The 18551-nt window shown below is 47.2% G+C and overlaps 1 protein-coding gene across 1 annotated transcript; it reads left to right on the forward strand.

Annotated features, from left to right (window-relative positions):
* Positions 1-479: 479 nt before the first annotated feature.
* Positions 480-4695, forward strand: LOC113264914 (serum amyloid A-2 protein-like). The gene is made up of 4 exons (XM_048217773.2): positions 480-528; positions 1214-1305; positions 3867-4005; positions 4396-4695. The coding sequence occupies exons 2-4, from the start codon at positions 1215-1217 to the stop codon at positions 4556-4558; spliced, it is 393 nt and encodes a 130-aa protein (XP_048073730.1). The 5' UTR covers positions 480-528; position 1214; the 3' UTR covers positions 4559-4695.
* The last annotated feature ends 13856 nt before the right edge of the window (positions 4696-18551 follow it).

The raw sequence follows: 18551 nt of genomic DNA on the forward strand, positions 1-18551 counted from the left end.
CCAGCGTCCAGGCCACCCCACTGGCTGCGGGAAGCATTACCTTCCTGGCCGCTGGTCCTTCCTGTCCTCCTCCTGCTCCCTGGGCTCCCAGCTTCATCTTTATGTCTTTTTCAGTGGAGCCTGTTTGCTCTTCCATTTGCCTTCTATGCTCTCATTCTTTAGACAATGGAACCTCTTTTCTAATACTGATCACTCTTCACACCCATTCTCAATACATTATTGTTTAGGGAGGGAAACCTTTCCTCACCAGGAAGGAGAGTGAAAACAGGCAGAAAACACCAAGTTTGCTACACTCCAGGGAGCTGCCAGATTGCACAACCTGGGAAATTAGATGGAGCCTGACGTTCTGGATTCCGTGTTCGCTCTGGCCAAGGGGAATTTCCCAAATCCCAGTGTTTTGCTTCAAACCTGTCTCCCCCTCCCTTCCCCTAGCAAAGCGTCAGTATATATAGCCCGGGCTCCCCTCATAGGCAGGGGCCACAGGCAGCTCGGCCTCACCAGAGCCTCTGTGGGAAGCGACAGCCGAAGGTGAGGTACTAGAACTTTCCAAGACTTCCTCTCTTTGGGGATTCTCTTTCCCCACAACACCCCTGTGCTGGGTCCCAGCTCTCTGCTTCCTTCCTGCATCTCCTAGCCTGACAATTCGGATTCAGCAGATGTGAACGCTTTCTGGGACTGGGATTTAGTCGTGTCCTTCCTCGGTGAGAGTTCAGGGATGGGTAGAGCAGGCATTCTACAAATATTTGTGCGTTGTTTCACTCAACTCATTCGACAGACTGCTGGATGGTCACAAAATGCCCAGATGCCTCCTTGGAAGCTTTCTGTACAGAGGGTGTCAGGGCTCATAGGTGACCACTGAAACGGAAAGTGGTTTATATGAGAAGCGCAGTGCAGGCTCTCATACAGGGATTCCAATGAGGCAAGTGGAAATGGAGAAGTGGACCTTCTGGAATAATGTCTATGTATCTATGTATCACCTGCCTAGTGTATGTATACGCGTTGTCTACTCTTTCTACATATACACACACACATGTACACGCATGGTGTGTGAGTGCACATACAGATGTGTGTCTGTGTGTGTGTACAGACATAGGTCATATTGAGTCGGCTTAGTTTGGGGATACAAGAACAGGTCAACGTTACTCCCCGAAGAAAGCAAACCAAACAGAAACAAACCACGTGTCATCTCTGTGTGTCTGTGACTCTGCTGCAGGATGAAGCTCTTCCTGGGTGTCCTCTTGTGCTCCCTGGTCCTGGGCGTCAGCAGCCAAGGATGGTTATCCTTCCTCAAGGAAGCTGGTCAAGGTAAGGCCCAAAGCATGGGGGTCAGGGGGAGGCTGCACCTGGCCTCCCTCCAGGATTCCCCAGCGCGGAGGCCACATCCACACAGGGCAAAGGCCCCAAGTGGGAAGGGAAGAAGCGTGGTTTTCAAGGTAACAGTTTCCAAGGGTTGTTTTTTTTTTTTAATTGAACTCTGTCATATCACATCGTATATATTTAAGGTGGACGTCACGTTAATTTGATGCGTTTATACAGTTAATCTGATTGCCACTGGAGCTATAACTAGCACCTCTATCGTGTTACGTAATTATCCTTTCCTTTTCGTCGTTGACACAAGTAAGTCCCAGTAGAGAGCGTGTTTGATAATTACAATACACTCTTGTTTGGTGCTCATTATACTGCGCGTCAGGTCCCTAGGGCTCACTTAGCACCCGGGGCTTTTCCCCTTAAGCCACACGCGTCCTCTCCCTCCAGCCCTGGCTTTCCTGGGCAGCATCGCACTCTTCCATGGGGAGCCCCAGGCTGGAGGTCACAGAAGGTTCCAGCCTCAACTTGCAGCAGGAGCAGGAAGAGATCTGGGGTCTTGGGCACGTGCTCCCTACATACAGGTGGGACGCGAGTGCCGCCTAGTGGGAGGTGAGGGACAGCTCATGGCTGGGTGTCAGGCAGCCAGGAAGGGGGTGCCTCAAACTTGTGCCCTTAGTCATTACATCGGAGACTAACTGAGCTTGGCCCGTGCTGGGCGCTGTGCTAAGAGCTCTACGTGGGTGAATGAACTCGTTGTCACCCTCGGGTTTTAATCTGCAATCCTGCCATGTGGGCACCATCATCCCTTAACAGAGAACCTGAGGCGCAGAGAGATGAGGCCCCTAACAAGTCCTCAAGCAGAGCCGGGGTTACCCCAGTGGTGGAGCTCCCCAGACCTTGCGAGGACAGGACCGTCCTGCCTCCCAGACCAGAGAGCGCGTGGCCGACTGCGGGCTTTGGGAGCACAGAACCCTCTTGTTTCTCGGAGCAAATGGCCGACAGTCAGGCTGTGGCCGAGGCAGAAGGCCACTCTGCAGAGCTCCTCTCCCCACAGAAGGCACAGGGAATTACGCGATGGTGCTTCTGCGGGCCTGAGCCCTGGCTGGGCAGCAGAGCAAGACAGACGCACTGCGGGAGTCAGACAGCAGCAAGATCTGTGTATTTCCCACAATCATGTATTTTTATGTGTTTGTGAGAGTCACTGATGACTGCGTTAAGGGTTTGCTGTCAATCCTTCTAAATTCTCACAGGCACTGCGGCAAATGTGGTTGCATCTTTAGGTCAAGGTTTTTCCAAGGGTTGTTCTAGGACCGTGTGCAGGAGAATCACCCGGGGCTTGGGCTGCTTTGTGCAATGCAGACGCCAGGTGCACACACTCCCTCTGCTGAATCATCATTCCTGGGCTGAGCCTGAAATCTGGGCTCTACCAAGCACCCCAGTGGCTTTTCGTGCCCGCTCAAGGCTGGGAACCACTACCTCCCGTTTGCCCCCATAATTGACCAGTCCTTCGGGCATTTTGGAAGGACTTCCTAAGCAAGGGGCCTCCAAGCATCTATTTAAATCTAACTCGGAGGGAGTAAGTACAGTGAGAATGTCGTACTGCTCAGCAAAGTGATCTTTCTGAACACCGGAAATAATAAATACTTAAAAGGAAGAGAAGGCATCGCACGGATATTACGTAAACTAGGATTACAACTCAACAGTAGAGTTTTGTCTTTTGCCTAGTAAGCTACGTTAGTCTTCGTCTTATTGTAGCCTGATCAGATTCCTTCAGTCCGTAACTCTCTGCTCTTCCTCTTAGCTTAGTCCCTTCACTGTTTGTGTCCCAGCCTTCCTAAGCCCGGAGAAGTGATAGCACAGTGAGCCCTACAACCTTCCAGGAGTTATACGTGTATTTTCTCAGTTTGTCTGCATACCCACTCTGTGGAAGGCAATACGCTTCCATTTATTGGGGAGAACCCTGAATTTTAGAGCTGATGGGTCAGTTGCCCTTTTTCTGCATCAGTGACCCCATTTCTGTAAAGCTCTCTTGGGGGAACTCACCTTCCTCAATTATATTTATGATTGAGTTTGGACAGTTTCCTGGTGGCACATACGCCCCAGACACTCAGATGTTCACGGGATTGAGTTGTCTTCACGCTGCCCACAGGGATGAATTTCTCCCCTTGACTCGGTTGGAGCCCTCTGGGTCAGCAGCCTCCAACAGACTTGCCTTTGTCCTCACGCCCCAGTCAGAGGGTTCCCTGCCCTTTCCAGGTAGAGGTTCATTGCTCAACGAAGCATCGCCGAAGACCATCCCACCTCTTGTTCACACGCATCACACGCAGCCACAGGCCGAGCAGCACAGTACTTAGAATGGAATCAAAGAGAATAAAACTTGCACCAAGTGTGATCCTCTAACATTAACCCCGGGGAGTGAAAAGCACAGGAAAAGTTATCTCAGCCAATATAATCTCTGAGGGCTTTGTCAAAAGGCTGAAATCTTAGAATCATTGGGAGGAAAACCTTTTCTCTATTTTGCCAAGAGATGCTCACTTCCATTTTTTTTTCCTTTCCAGGGACTAGAGACATGATGAGAGCCTACTCTGACATGAGAGAAGCCAATTACAAAAATTCAGACAAATACTTCCATGCCCGGGGGAACTATGATGCTGCACGAAGGGGCCCTGGGGGTGCCTGGGCTGCTAAAGTCATCAGGTAACATGGGCCCTGGGGATGGAGGGATGGGTGAGCTGAGCATGGCTGCCTTAGAGAGAAAAGAGGGACCAAGCCCTAGACAAGTTTCCTGTACAGACTGTGGCCCCTCCTCCTCTTGCCCACCCTCCCCTCTGTGCCCAGCATGGGGTCTCAGTGGCTGGCAGAGCCAGAGCAAGGCCAGTGGGAATGGGTGACTCCCTACCCTCCCGCTAGGGGCAACAGGACCAGCCTGGCCTGAGGTGGGCTGTGCCTGGAGCAGGGTCAGAGTTTTAGCCCCTCTGGCCTTGGCTCCTCTCAGCCAACCCTTGGGAAGAAGAGAGACCGGTGGGGGCCGTGGGCGGTTGCTCTTCAACCCCTAATGAATCTCTTACCTGCCTCCCTCCATTCCAGCGACGCCAGAGAGAGTTCTCAGAGAGTCACAGACCTTTTTAAGTATGGAAACAGTGGCCACGGAGTGGAGGACTCGAAGGCTGACCAGGCTGCCAATGAATGGGGCCGCAGTGGCAAAGACCCCAACCACTTCCGACCCCCTGGCCTGCCTGCCAAGTACTGAGCTTCCCCTTGGCTCTGCCCTGGAGAGACAGGCTCTGAGCTCCCTGAGGCCAGGGACACCCAGTCATTGACTTCTCTGTCCCCGGAAGCTGGTGGAGAGCACCTAAAAGGTGTCTAATAAATGCTTAAAGAGATTGTTGAAAAGTGTGTGTCACTCTTGGGTGTAAGGACTGCTCGTTTGTTCAGGGGATGATGGATGGACACCCCCTGTGCAGGTGGAATCTGGGCCCCTGTGTTTGGTGTAGGGGACCATCTCAGCATGACACAGAACAGACGCTCTGCAACCACCCTTCCAGGATAGATCCGCTCCCCTGCCCAGGTCCCTCGGGTTGCACTGGTGTTATTTCCAGGTCCCTCCGTGTCCAGGCCCTTCACTGCTGCCTGTCATGTCCTGTCACCTTCTCTGTTCTCAGGGTGTACTTCCCTTTGTCTTGCTCCTCAGTGGTCTCTGTCCTTGGGGGTAGGGGACTGCACCATGGAGGACATGACTCTGGCATCCAGCTTTGGCCACTGCCACCGTGATCTTCTGTTGGTTTCTGGGCAGCGCCTTCCAATGCAATGAAAGCCAGTTTCTGTCCCTGTCCTCTAAGAAGTGCCCCCAAGGCAGTTTTTCTCCGCCTAATTTCACTGACTTACACAACAGCTCCCAGGAACAAAATATACAGGATATGGTGGCATAGTGACATCATCAACACCTGGCGAGTTTTGTTGTCACCTCAGTAGGGGCCTTCCTGCTCATCAACTTTTACTCATGGCACCCAGCAAACTTTTTCTGCCACGCAAAGGACCACGGCCACATACTTTCTAACAAGACCTTAATGTCAGCCTTGTGAGGGCCCATCCTGAATTTATCCTTCATTTTTTATCCCTTAATAGCCAATCTCCTGCAACTATATAATAATTTTTTATGTTAAACCCTCTCTCTTCAAATTACTGCCTGGTTTGTGTCTCCTGATTGGCTCGACAGGTAACGGGCTCTACCTTTGACATCCACAGCACAGCCGATGAGACCCCTCACATCCCCCTCTGGCTCTTACTTTATCATGCTGAGGCCTCTCCAGGTGTTTGTTGCTCTTCCCAGACCTGTGTCCCGATCTCGTCACTGCCCAGTCACATGTGTCCTGTCCCCTTCTCTGCCTCTGCACCTTGTCCCTCAGTGGCTTTTCCATTAGGCTTTGGGAAGCCTAATCCCAGGTGTTCTGGCAACTGATGTCCTGGCCTCCCCAAGACCAGCCCCTGACCCTGATGACATTTTTCACCAGCTCCTTTTGGTCCTACCTGAGCAACAGCTCTCACATGTTTCTCTCATCTTTATTCCTACTGTCCTTGAACTCAGATCCCAGTACAAATTCTACTTCCTTGAAGAACCTTCCCAGTAGCCCGAGCACCACATTCTGGGGCAGACTTTGGGGCTCTCAGGGAGCTTCATTCACACCTGCGGGCTCATCTTTACCTCATCCCCTCTGTTCCTTTACTGTGTCAGCTCCCCTGATAGATTTTGTAAAGATTTTTATTTATTTGCGAGAGACACACAGAGATAGCGAGAGAGAGCACAAGAGCGGGGAAGGAGAGGGAGAAGCAGGCTCTCCGCTGACAGGGAGCCCGACGTGGGGCTCAATCCCGGGACCCTGAGATCACGACCTGAACTGAAGGCACACGCTTAACTGACAGCCACCCAGGCGCCCCTCCCCTGACAGACTTCAAGCCTCTCCAACATAACTCACATCCGGTAGTATGCAGTTCACAAAACACTTTCAATCTGTTTTCTACCTCACTTTTCTTTTGACAATGTCCAGTGTTCTAGAGAGGAAGCCAGGTATGCACGCAGACACTTACAGTTTAATAGGAGCCCCCACCGGAGCACACACTGGGGGCGATCCCAGCGCTGCTGGGGCGTGGGAGGCTGGTGAATGCGAAGCGAGTAGCTGCCACTTCCCTTGTTTGCAGATGCCAAACTGTGCTCTCTACTGTACGTGCCGTCTGATGTACGCCAGTCGTCGCAGTTCTCCTGGAGAACCCCAGGCGGAGAGGGACGCAATGAGGACCGTGTCCGGGGTTGGACACCGAACGGGAGCAGAGCCAGGACCACAGGCTGGAGTGTCTGTCTCCAGAACCTGGGGTGTGCTCTGCAAGGCCAAGAGCTTCCGCGGGGGGCCTCTCTCTCCTTCCGGGATCTCTAGCACTAGGGGTAAACGGCCAGGAGAGCACTTACAATCGGGAGATGCCTGTTTAAGGACGGGCACCACGCCCGGCACATCATCGGAGGCGCGACGCCTCACCCAGTCCAGGCACTTGCCCGCGGCTTCCCCGATAAATGCCCACACTGAACACCTGGACTCGGCCCACCTCACTCAACTCTTGCACCTTTTCCTCCTACCAGTCTCACTTTTTGAAAGAGCCACCCATCTACACTGATTCCTCCCTTCTGACTCACACCTGAATCTACTCCAGCCTGGCGTCTGTCCCCAGCACTCCAACAGAGCAACTCTTGTCCACCAGGGACCTCCGTGTTGCCCAAAACAAGTGACCTATCCGTCCTTGCGAGTAGGCCTCTGAGCGATGTTCAGCACACCTGCCTTCTCCCACTTTCTTGAAAGATGCTATCAATGCCTTCATGATACGACATGCTCCTTTTGTCACCCTTCCTGGCCCACTGCTCTCCAGCCGCACTGGTCTTCCCTTGGTTCCACCGGAAAGGCAAGCTCTAATTGGCCACAGTGGATTTGCCTAGAACACTCGACCCATCTGCTCTTCCCTGGCTGCTCCCTTCTTATCCTGAGTCTCACATGAAATCTGTCTTCGGAGAGGCCTTCTCTGACTGCTCTGAGTCGCCTACCACGGCTATTCTTTCCTTCCTATTATTAATACGAAGGATGATTTTTTTTCATTTCTTGCTTTACATTTTTCTGTTATATATTTTTTAATTGTTTTCTTGGTTCATCTTCCACCCTAGGTTGTAACAATTTGTCTTATTTAGCTGTAAATATCTGGCACTAAGCAAAGCATCTGGTACATAACAGAACCACGACACTTAATGAATGGTTGAACTAATTTATTTTTTAACTAATTAGTCAAAAGGAGGGGATGAGGTCAAGCTCACAGATGATGGGTTAACCTGAAAAGGAGCAAGGAGTTACTCCTGAGGAAGGGAGGTAAAGCGAATGCAGTTAGGAGATGCAGAACATTGCAGAGGGAGGACGAGGAGCCTGTGGGAGTTCAGTCGTCATTATTGTCCACAGGACCCATCACAAAGGGCAAAAAGCACGTCTATCTTGTTGTATGTCCTCCTCGTTATCCAGAGTACCTACCACAGCTCCTGTCACACAGTGGATGCTCAGTAAACATTTACTGAGTGAATGAATGAAGCAGGAAGAAAAGTATTCTGCAGAGAACGACAGACCTGGGAGCAGCGTTTGACTTGTGGAGGATATCTGGTATTTAATACGGGTTTTGGTCTGCACGACACGGTGATGTTTCCCTTACAGGTGAACATCCAAATCTACACCAAGATCTCTACTAAAGTACCATCTAAACTAACGTCATCTCACTTCATCGTAGAAAAAATCTTCTCTAGAATGCTTTGCAAGCTTTCTCATTAGAAATGAAAATTATGATCCCAGTGATGGCTTTTGGACATATCAACTTGGCTAGGCTGAACTACAGCCCTCACAGTTCCCTCTGTGAGGCCAGCTGGATGGGCCAGTAGAGGTATTTTTTGTCCAGAGTTAAAGGGTAAAGGGGAGGCAGAGCCACTTTGTATACACACAACTTTCCTCAGTTATTCAAACACTAATTTACATGCTCCTGTGAGGTTTTTTTGCAGATGTGATCAAAGTCCTTAATAAATTATCTTTAGATTAATCAAATGGGTGATTATCCTAGGTGGAACTGGCTTCGTCAGTTGGAAGGCCTTTAGAAAAAGGCTTAAATCTTCCTTGACCTGGTCTCCAAATAGTCACTGGGCCTACAATTGCTCTCCTTTCCCCTGGATCTCACGATCCTGCCTGTCCGTGGTGACTACTTAGCCAGCCCCTACAATCGTGTAAGCCAGTTCCTTGTAATACGGCCATTAATATATACATATGTCTCTTATTGGTTCCATTTCTCAGGTTGAATTCTGATTCAGAATTTGGTACTCTAAGTTGTTTTAGAGGAGCAGAATCATAAAGATCGATTTAGATTCAGATTTCTCACAAGGAATTAGCCTATGCAATGGTGGCGGCTGGCTAAGTAGGTCCAGAGTCCACAGGGAAGACCTGTTTTCCATGCAACCAAGCAGGGAGGATCCCAAGGGGGCTGGAACCCCACAGGTGTGAGCTCAAGTCGTTGTCGGTAGGTGGAATCTTCTCTCCCTTGGGTGGTTCCTCTCTTTGGAACTAAGTCTTTTAGACCACCAGAACTTCAAGTCCCAAGGATAGAAAACAAAAAATTTTGTGGATCGGCAGAGTAATAGTGAGAAAAACCACTAACACTTCTTTGCCTTTAGGCCTGGACTCGTGAACTGTGGCTATGGGAGAAACAGTACCAAATACCGACACTGATTGAAAGCACATACCCTATGGAGGGGGGCACTGCTGACCCCTGCCAGCACCCTGAACGTGCTGCTATCTAGCTAGTGCTGTAGCTGCGTTTTCAACAGGTCATTCCACCAGTCTTCCCAGCCGGCTACTTCAAGGTAATAGACAACATGATTATACCAGTGAATTCCATGAGCACAGCCCCACTGCCACGTTTTACTTGTTGCAAAATGAGTTCTTTAATCAGAAGTAATACTGTATAAAACAAATACCATGACGGTGGCATCCTGAAGTCCACAGACTTTGGCAGAAGCACTGCATGCAGGGAAGACAAATCTATATTCACCGTGTCTATTCCAATAAGAAAAAGCATTGCCCCTTCCATGACGGAAGTAGCAGCATTATTCAAAATACCCAAGAAGTGGAAGCAACCCAAGTATTTATCAATTAATGAGTGTTTAAACAAAATGTGGTATATTCCTACCATGGGATGGAATTCAGCCATAATAGGAATAAAGTACTAACACATGCTACATGGATGAACCTTGAAAACATTAGGCTAGATAAAAGAAGCCAGACACAAAAGGCTATATATTACATGATTTGATTTGTATGAAATGTCAAGTCCAGAGACAGAAAGATCAGTGGTTGCCATGGCCTGGTAGGAGGAGGAATAGGGAGTGACTGCTAAGAGTATTAAGTTTCCTTTTGGCATGATGGAAATATTCTGGAATTGCACGGAGGTGAAGACTGCACAACCTTGTGAATATACTAGAAACCTTTGAACTGAACACTAAGGGTGAATTTAATGGTATGTGAATTATATCTCAACTAAAAAACTGAACGAGGAAAAAATGTAAATAATACACTAGGGTCGGGGGGAAGGAGAGAATAGTCATCAAATAACGTGGATCAAATACTATGCAGTCATTTCAGATAATAGCCATCTTACACAGGGGAGTTTTTAAAAATTCTGTTTAGTATTATCTTGATAAGACAACAAAAGAATCTGTTGTTTACCTTATGCACAGGGAATTTTCTTTTTCTTTTTTTTAAAGATTTTATTTATTTATTTGACAGAGAGAGACAGCCAGCGAGAGAGGGAACATAAGCAGGGGGAGTGGGAGAGGAAGAAGCAGGCTCCCAGCGGAGGAGCCTGATGTGGGGCTCGATCCCAGAACGCCACGATCACACCCTGAGCCAAAGGCAGATGCTTAACAACTGTGCCACCCAGGCGCCCCGGCACAGGGAATTTTCTAAAAAATATTATTACTGGCGGAGGAGTTAAGATGGCGGAGGAGTAGGGGACCCCTTTTTCAGCCGGTCCCCCGAGTCGAGCTGGATAGGTACCAGACCATCCTGAACATCCACGGAATCAGCCTGAGACGCAGGAAGATGCATCTGGATCTCTACAAATGAACATCTCCAGTGCTGAGTATTGAGGTACGAAGCAGGGAGCCGTGAAACTGCGCACAGATATCAGAAGATAAACCGAAGGGGGAGGGAGCCGCCGCGTTCGGGCGCCGGGAAGCGGTAGCCACCTGCACGGGGGAGCGGGCGGACTCGCGGACGGCACCCGCGAGACAGCAGACTGAGACCGCGAGCCGGGAGCGCGCGCCCGACCAAACTTCTCACGGAGCTCCAGTGCGTTCACTGGATCCAGACTGAGACCGGGAGATCCCGGAGCGCGCGCGGGGCGGCTGGCGGCTGGCGGCATTAGAAACACAAAGGACAGAGACGCGCCGGGCCTGGAAGTGAGGGCTGGGACGCCGGGTGTGGGGCGCACATCCCGGGACGCTGCAGGCTTGAGCAGCACCAACAGTAACGGAGTTAAAGTGGCCAGAACATCAGTGGAGAATGGGCCGCGATCCCTCTGTTCTGAGACAGAGGCTGAGATTCGGCCCCTGCTGCTCTGACTCTCAGAAGAGGCACAGCAAACCGCCAGGGAAAGCCGCCAGAGAACAAAAGCCTGAAAATACCGGCTCACAGGGTGCACATCCCCATCCCCCCTCGCAGGGGACATGGAGACTCTAACCAAACAGGGTTGCCTGAGTATCGGCGCGGCAGGCCCCTTCCCCAGAACACAGAGGGCAGGCTGAAAAATCAAGAAGCCCACAACCCTAAGATCTCTATAAAACAAGGGCACACGGCCTGAGTCCCAGTCAATAATTTGGGCACTGGACAACCCCGCAACCTCTCCTCATCAGAATGACGAGAAGGAGAAGTCCCCCCCAGCAAAGAAAAGACAATGAGTCTGTGGCCTCTGCGGATATGGAGTCTGTGGATATGGATATAACCAAATTATCAGAAATGGAATTCAGAGTAACAATGGTCAAGATGATGTGTAGACTTGAAAAAAGTATTAACGAAAATGTTAATGAGAATATAGAATCTCTAAGGGCGGAAATGAGAGTGAATCTGGCAGAAATTAAAAATTCTATGAGCCAAATGCAGGCAAAACTAGAGGCTCTGACGGCCAGGGTGAATGAGGCAGAAGAATGTATCAGCGAACTGGAAGAATGGGTTAATAGAAGACAAAGCTAAAATAGAATCTGGGCTCAAAAAAATCCATTCTCAAGAATGTAGGCTATGGGAGATTACTGACTCAATGAAACGTTCCAATGTCAGAATCATCGGCATCCCCGAGGGGGTGGAGAAAAAGAGATGTCTAGAAGAGATATTTGAATAAATTGTAGCTGAAAACTTCCCTAATCTAGCAAAGGAAACAAGCATTCGTGTCCAAGAGGCAGAGAGGACCCATCCCAAGCTCAACCACGACAAACCTATGCCACGTCACGTCACGTCACGTCATAGTGCAATTTGCAAATATTAGAACCAAGGATACAGTATTGAAAGCAGCCAGGGCAAAGAAATTTCTCACGTACCAAGGCAAAGGTATCAGAATTATGTCAGACCTGTCTACACAGACCTGGAATGAGAGAAAGGGTTGGGGGGGCATTTTTAAAGCTCTTTCAGAGAAAAACATGCAGCCAAGGATCCTTTATCCAGCAAGGCTGTCATTCAGAATTGATGGAGAAATAAAGATCTTCCAGAATCGCCAGTCACTGACCAATTTCGTAACCACGAAACCAGCCCTACAGGAGATATTAAGGGGGGTTCTATAAAAGTAAAAAGGCCCCAAGAGTGATTCAGAACAGAAAGTCACAACCGATACAAAGACTTTACTGGTAACATGGCATCATTAAAATCATCTCTCTCAATAATCAGTCTCAATGTAAATGGCCTAAATGCTCCCATAAAACGCCACAGGGTTGCAGATTGGATAAAAAGACATGACCCATCCATTTGCTGTCTACAAGAGACTCATTTTGAACCTAAAGATACATTCAGACTGAAAGTAAAGGGATGGATACCATCTTTCACACCAATGGACCTCAAAAGAAAGCTGGGGTAGCAATTCTCATATCAGACAGATTGGATTTTAAACTAAAGACTATAGTTAGAGACACAGAAGGGCACTATATTATTCTTAAAGGATGTATCCAACAAGTGGATATAACAATTATAAATATATATGCCCCCAACGGGGGAGCAGCCAGATACACAAGCCAACTCTGAACCACAATAGAGAGACATATAGATAAAAATACATTAATAGTAGGGGACCTCAACACTCCACTATCAGCAACAGACAGATCACCTAAGCAAGAAATCAAAGAAACAAGAGCTTTGAAAGCCATACTCGACGAATTGGACCTCATAGATATATATAGAACACTACACCCCAGAACCAAAGAATACTCATTCTATTCTAATGCCCATGGAACATTCTCAAGAATAGACCATGTTCTGGGTCACAAAACAGGTCTCAATCGATATCAAAAGACTGAAATTATTCCCTGCATATTCTCAGACCACAACGCTCTGAAATTGGAACTCAACCACAAGGAAAAATTTGGAAGAAACTCAAACACTTGGAGACTAAGAACCATCCTGCTCAGGAATGATTCGATAAACCAGGAAATCAAAAATCAATTTAAACAATTTATGGAGACCAACGAGAATGAAAACACAACGGTCCAAAACCTATGGGATACTGCAAAGGCAGTCCTAAGGGGGAAATACATAGCTGTCCAAGCCTCACTCAAAAGAATAGAAAAATCTAAAATGCAGTTTTTATATTCTCACCTCAAGAAGCTGGAACAGCAACAGAGGGACAGGCCTAATCCATGCACGAGGAAGCAGCTGACCAAGATTAGAGCAGAAACCAATGAATTAGAAACCAGGAGTATAGTAGAGCAGATCAACAGGACTAGAAGCTGGTTCTTTGAGAGAATCAATAAAATTGACAGACCACTGGCAAGACTTATCCAAAAGAATAGAGAAAGGACCCAAATTAATAAAATTATGAATGAAAAAGGAGCGGTCACAACCAACACCAATGAAATTGGAAGGATTATTAGAAACTTTTATCAACAGCTTTAGGTCAATAAATTAAGCAATCTGGAAGAGATGGAGGCCTTCCTGGAAACCTATAAACTACCAAGACTGAAACAGGAAGAAATTGATTTTTTTAAACAGGCCAATTAATTATGAAGAGATTGAGTCAGTGATAAACAACCTTCCAAAAAACAAAACTCCAGGCCCGGACGGTTTTCCTGGGGAATTCTACCAAACATTCAAAGAAGAAATAATACCTATTCTCCTAAAGCTATTTCAAAAAATAGAAACAGAAGGAAAGCTACCAAACTCATTCTATGAGGCCAATATTACCTTGATCCCCAAACCAGGCAAAGACCCCTTCAAAAAGGAAAATTACAGACCGATTTCCCTAATGAATATGGACGCCAAAATCCTCAACAAGATCCTGGCTAATAGAATCCAACAGTACATTAAAAGGATTATCCATCATGATCAAGTGGGATTCATCCCTGGGATGCAAGGGTGGTTCAACATTCGCAAATCTATCAGTGTCTTAGATTTTATCCAGAAGGAAAAAGCCAAAAATCATATGATTCTCTCAATAGATGCAGAAAAAGCATTTGACAAAATACAGCATCCTTTCCTGATTAAAACCCTTCAGAGTGTAGGGATAGAGGGTACATTCCTCAATCTCATAAAAACCATCTATGAAAAGCCTACAGCAAATATCATTCTCAATGGGGAAAAGCTGGAAGCCTTTCCCTTAAGATCAGGAACACGACAAGGATGCCCACTCTCGCCACTACTATTCAACATAGTACTAGAAGTCCTTGCAACAGCAATCAGACAACAAAAAGGGATAAAAGTATCAAAATCGGCAAAGAAGAAGTCAAACTGTCTCTCCTCGCAGATGACATGATACTCTATATGGAAAACCCAAAAGAATCCACTCCCAAACTATTAGAAGTTATAGAGCAATTCAGTAATGTGGCGGGATACAAAATCAATTCTCAGAAATCAGTTGCATTTCTATACACGAATGAGACTGAAGAAAGAGAAATTAGGGAATCCATCCCATTTACAATAGCACCAAAAACCATACGTTACCTTGGAATTATTTTAACCAGAGACACAAAGGATCTATATTCTAGAAACTATAAATCACTCTTGAAAGACATTGAAGAAGACACAAAAAGATGGAAAAATATTCCATGCTCATGGATCAGAAGAATTAACATAGTTAAAATGTCCATGCTACCCAGAGCAATCTACACTTTCAATGCTATCCCGATCAAAATACCTATGACATTTTTCAAAGAACTGGAACAAACAGTCCTTAAATTTGTATGGAAACAGAAAAGGCCCGAATCGCCAAGGAACTGTTGAAAAGGAAAAACAAAGCTGGGGGCATCACACTGCCAGATTTCGGGCTGTACTACAAAGCTGTGATCACAAAGACAGCATGGTACTGGCACAAAAACAGACACATAGACCAATGGAACAGAATAGAGAACCCAGAAATGGACCCTCGGCTCTTTGGGCAACTAATCTTTGATAAAGCAGGAAAAAACATTCGGTGGAAAAAAGACAGTCTCTTCAGTAAATGGTGCTGGGAAAATTGGACAGCTACATGCAAAAGAATGAAACTTGACCACTCTCTCACACCATACACAAAGATAAACTCCAAATGGATGAAAGACCTCGATGTGAGACAGGAATCCATCAAAATACTAGAGGAGAACATAGGCAGCAACCTCTACGACATCGGCCAAAGCAACCTTTTTCATGACACATCTCCAAAGGCAAGAGAAACAAAAAGATAAAATGAACTTGTGGGACTTCATCAAGATAAAAAGCTTCTGCACAGCCAAGGAAACAGTCAAAAAAACTAAGAGGCAGCCCACAGAATGGGAGAATATATTTGCAAATGATACTACAGATAAAAGACTGATATCCAAGATCTACAAAGAACTTCTCAAACTCAATACGCGAGAAACAAATACACAAATCATAAAATGGGCAGAAGATATGAACAGACACTTTTCCAATGAGGACATACAAATGGCTAACAGACACATGAAAAAATGTTCAAAATCATTAGCCATCAGGGAAATTCAAATCAAAACCACACTAAGATACCACTTTACGCCAGTTAGAATGGCAAAAATTGACAAGAAACAACAATTGCTGGAGAGGATGTGGAGAAAGGGGATCCCTCCTACATTGTTGGTGGGAATGCAAGTTGGTACAGCCACTCTGGAAAACAGTGTGGAGGTCCCTTAAAAAGTTAAAAATTGAGCTACCCTATGACCCAGCCATTGCACTACTGGGTGTATTTACCCCAAAGATACAGACGTAGTGAAGAGAAGGGCCATATGCACCCCAATGTTCATACCAGCATTGTCCACAATAGCTAAATCGTGGAAGGAGCCGAGATGCCCTTCAACAGATGACTGGATTAAGAAGTTGTGGTCCATATATACAATGGAATATTACTCAGCTATCAGAAAGAACGAATTCTTAACATTTGCTGCAACATGGACAGCACTGGAGGAGATAATGCTAAGTGAAATAAGTCAAGCAGAGAAAGACAATTATCATACGATTTCTCTCATCTATGGAACATAAGGACTAGGAAGATCGGTAGGGGAAGAAAGGGATAAAGAAAGGGGGGGTAATCAGAAGGGGGAATGAAACATGAGAGACTATGGACTCTGAGAAACGAACTGAGGGCTTCAGAGGGGAGGGGGGTGGGGGAATGGGATAGACTGCTGATGGGTAGTAAGGAGGGCACATATTGCATGGTGCACTGGGTATTATACGCAACTAATGAATCATCGAACTTTACATCAGAAACCAGGGATGTACTGTATGGTGACTAACATAATATAATAAAAAAATATTACCATCTCTGTATGAAAAAAAAGAAAAGTAAAACTCTTGCTATGTTTAGTGTGAAATATTAACTATGTTTTGGATAAAAAATAAAAACCAGGATTACTGAGATTGGCTAGAAGAGTATTTGAATAACAATACTAGTCATAATGGCTAATATTTCTTGAGCTCATTCTCGTCCCAGTCAGCCACAACTCCATGGTGTAGATTCTTTTTCAGATGAGGACACTGGGGGGCAGAGACTGAGTCACTTGTTGAAGGTCACAGATATAATGAGTGGTAAAGCCAGGATTTGAACGCAGGCAGCCTGGCTTGAGGCTCCTCGCTTAACCTACACCACCACTTCCTTGGGCAGTATGAATAGATATAATAAGACTCCCCAGTTCTCTGATGGGGACTTACAGTTAATAGGCCAATGAGAGAAAAGCCCCCACTGCTGACAGAATTGTTTCGGGGAGAAATGGAAATGTTTCTCGTCTAGGAGAGACCTCAGCCGGTTTGTGGGCAGGTAAGCAGCAAGGGTGCACAGAAAGCCCCAGCCTGTTCACAGCTTGGACTCCACCTGGCATTTGGGGCACCAGCTGAATGGGCCCTGGGCCCTCTGTCTCTCACTATTGGGTAAGTGTGGACAGCCATTCTCCCCTGTACCCCAGGTTATAGCTGGAGGGCTGCCTGGAGGTCAGAGATTGAGGATCCTTCAGTACTTTTTAAACGAAGCTATGAGCTGAGCTGCATCTGCACGTAGGGAGGTAGGTCCAGGGGCTTAGCTGTGGGCATCTGAGGACATCAGAGTAGCGGGAAGGATACGGAAGCGGATCATGTCAGGGGAGAAACCATCTACTTTTTCTTACCTAACGGAACTTCGACTTGAATAACAGATTAAGTCTAGGTGATAAAGCCTCGGATAGAAGAATCCTCCCACCTCCCGCCCTCCTCACTCCCACTACCTCCCCTAGGTTCTCAGGTGCTTTACGGGTAAACCACCCCAGGGAGCAGCAGTGAGAGACGGGGTGTAGACCAGGGAAGGAGCATGGCTACGAGAAGGATGTATCATAGGACGGGCCACAAGTAGGGGCCTTAGAGCTGGAGCGCAATCCCCCTGGGACATTCTAAGGACTGTAGTATGAGGTACCTGAGCGCCGTCCATCAGGATTCAAAAAGGAAAAGCACTTACTGACCAGCTTCCATCTCTACTGATCCAGTGTGATCCCTCAAATACTAAGGTTCCTGCATTTCGTGGTTGTGCACATGTGAGTGCCCTGCAGGTTTCCCTAGGGCATGAAATAGAAGGCCTATGGAACAGACCCAAAGCCAGGTGCTGCCCAGTTACAGCTGCAGGAAATGGATGCAAGCCCACAGGGAATCATCACAGAAGGGGTAGCAGGAAGAGGCGGGGCCAGAGGATCGGCAGTAGTGCATAAGCCAGACCTGATGTATCACAACCTGGTACTTTTCTAAAGCTCATGGAAGAGCACAGGCATCTCCAAGGCCTGGATAGTAGATTCGCTCAAGAATGAAGGCCCTGATTGGATCTTAGGTGGAAGATAAAAGGGAGAAGAGGAAAAGGCACTGGTTAGCCAAGAGGGGCAGAGAGAGTGGGGCAACGGGGAAGGACAGAGAGATGTAAACTAATGGACTTGTGAAATGATCCAGCCACGAACCTAGTGATGCCACACAGACAGATGCCACCCCAGGGGGGACAGGAGCTGGAGGACAGTGCTCCTTGAAAGAATGGGAATGGTATGGGGTTGGTAGGGACCTGGTGACATTCTTAGCAACAGGACTGTATCTGCTGCACACCACATGGTACTCTGCTTAAGATAACTTGTTTTTGTTTTCTTACAACAAAAGTAGTTAGAAGTTGGGGTAGAATCAGGGTGCTATGATGACCATGATGGTTAGGGGATCCAAGGAATACACAAGCCACAAGGTCCCCAGTGGGGGTTAAGTTCCAAGGGCAAGAAGAAGCAAGTTTTTGTTGGCTAGGGGTTCCCTCCCAACATCGAAGCTGCACTCTGGCCAACCAACAGGTATAAATATTGCCCCCATCACTAGAGGAAAACATCAGTTTGAACATTCACATAGATTCAGAGTTGCCCATCTGGAAAAATGTATTACTTGGGCAAGATGGGAAAACCACAATCTGGGAAAACATTCTCTGTATTTAGGACACAGTAGTGCCAGTTAGTATTTTTCTGA

Source organism: Ursus arctos, unplaced genomic scaffold (assembly GCF_023065955.2).
Source record: "Ursus arctos isolate Adak ecotype North America unplaced genomic scaffold, UrsArc2.0 scaffold_23, whole genome shotgun sequence".
NCBI lineage: Eukaryota > Metazoa > Chordata > Mammalia > Carnivora > Ursidae > Ursus > Ursus arctos.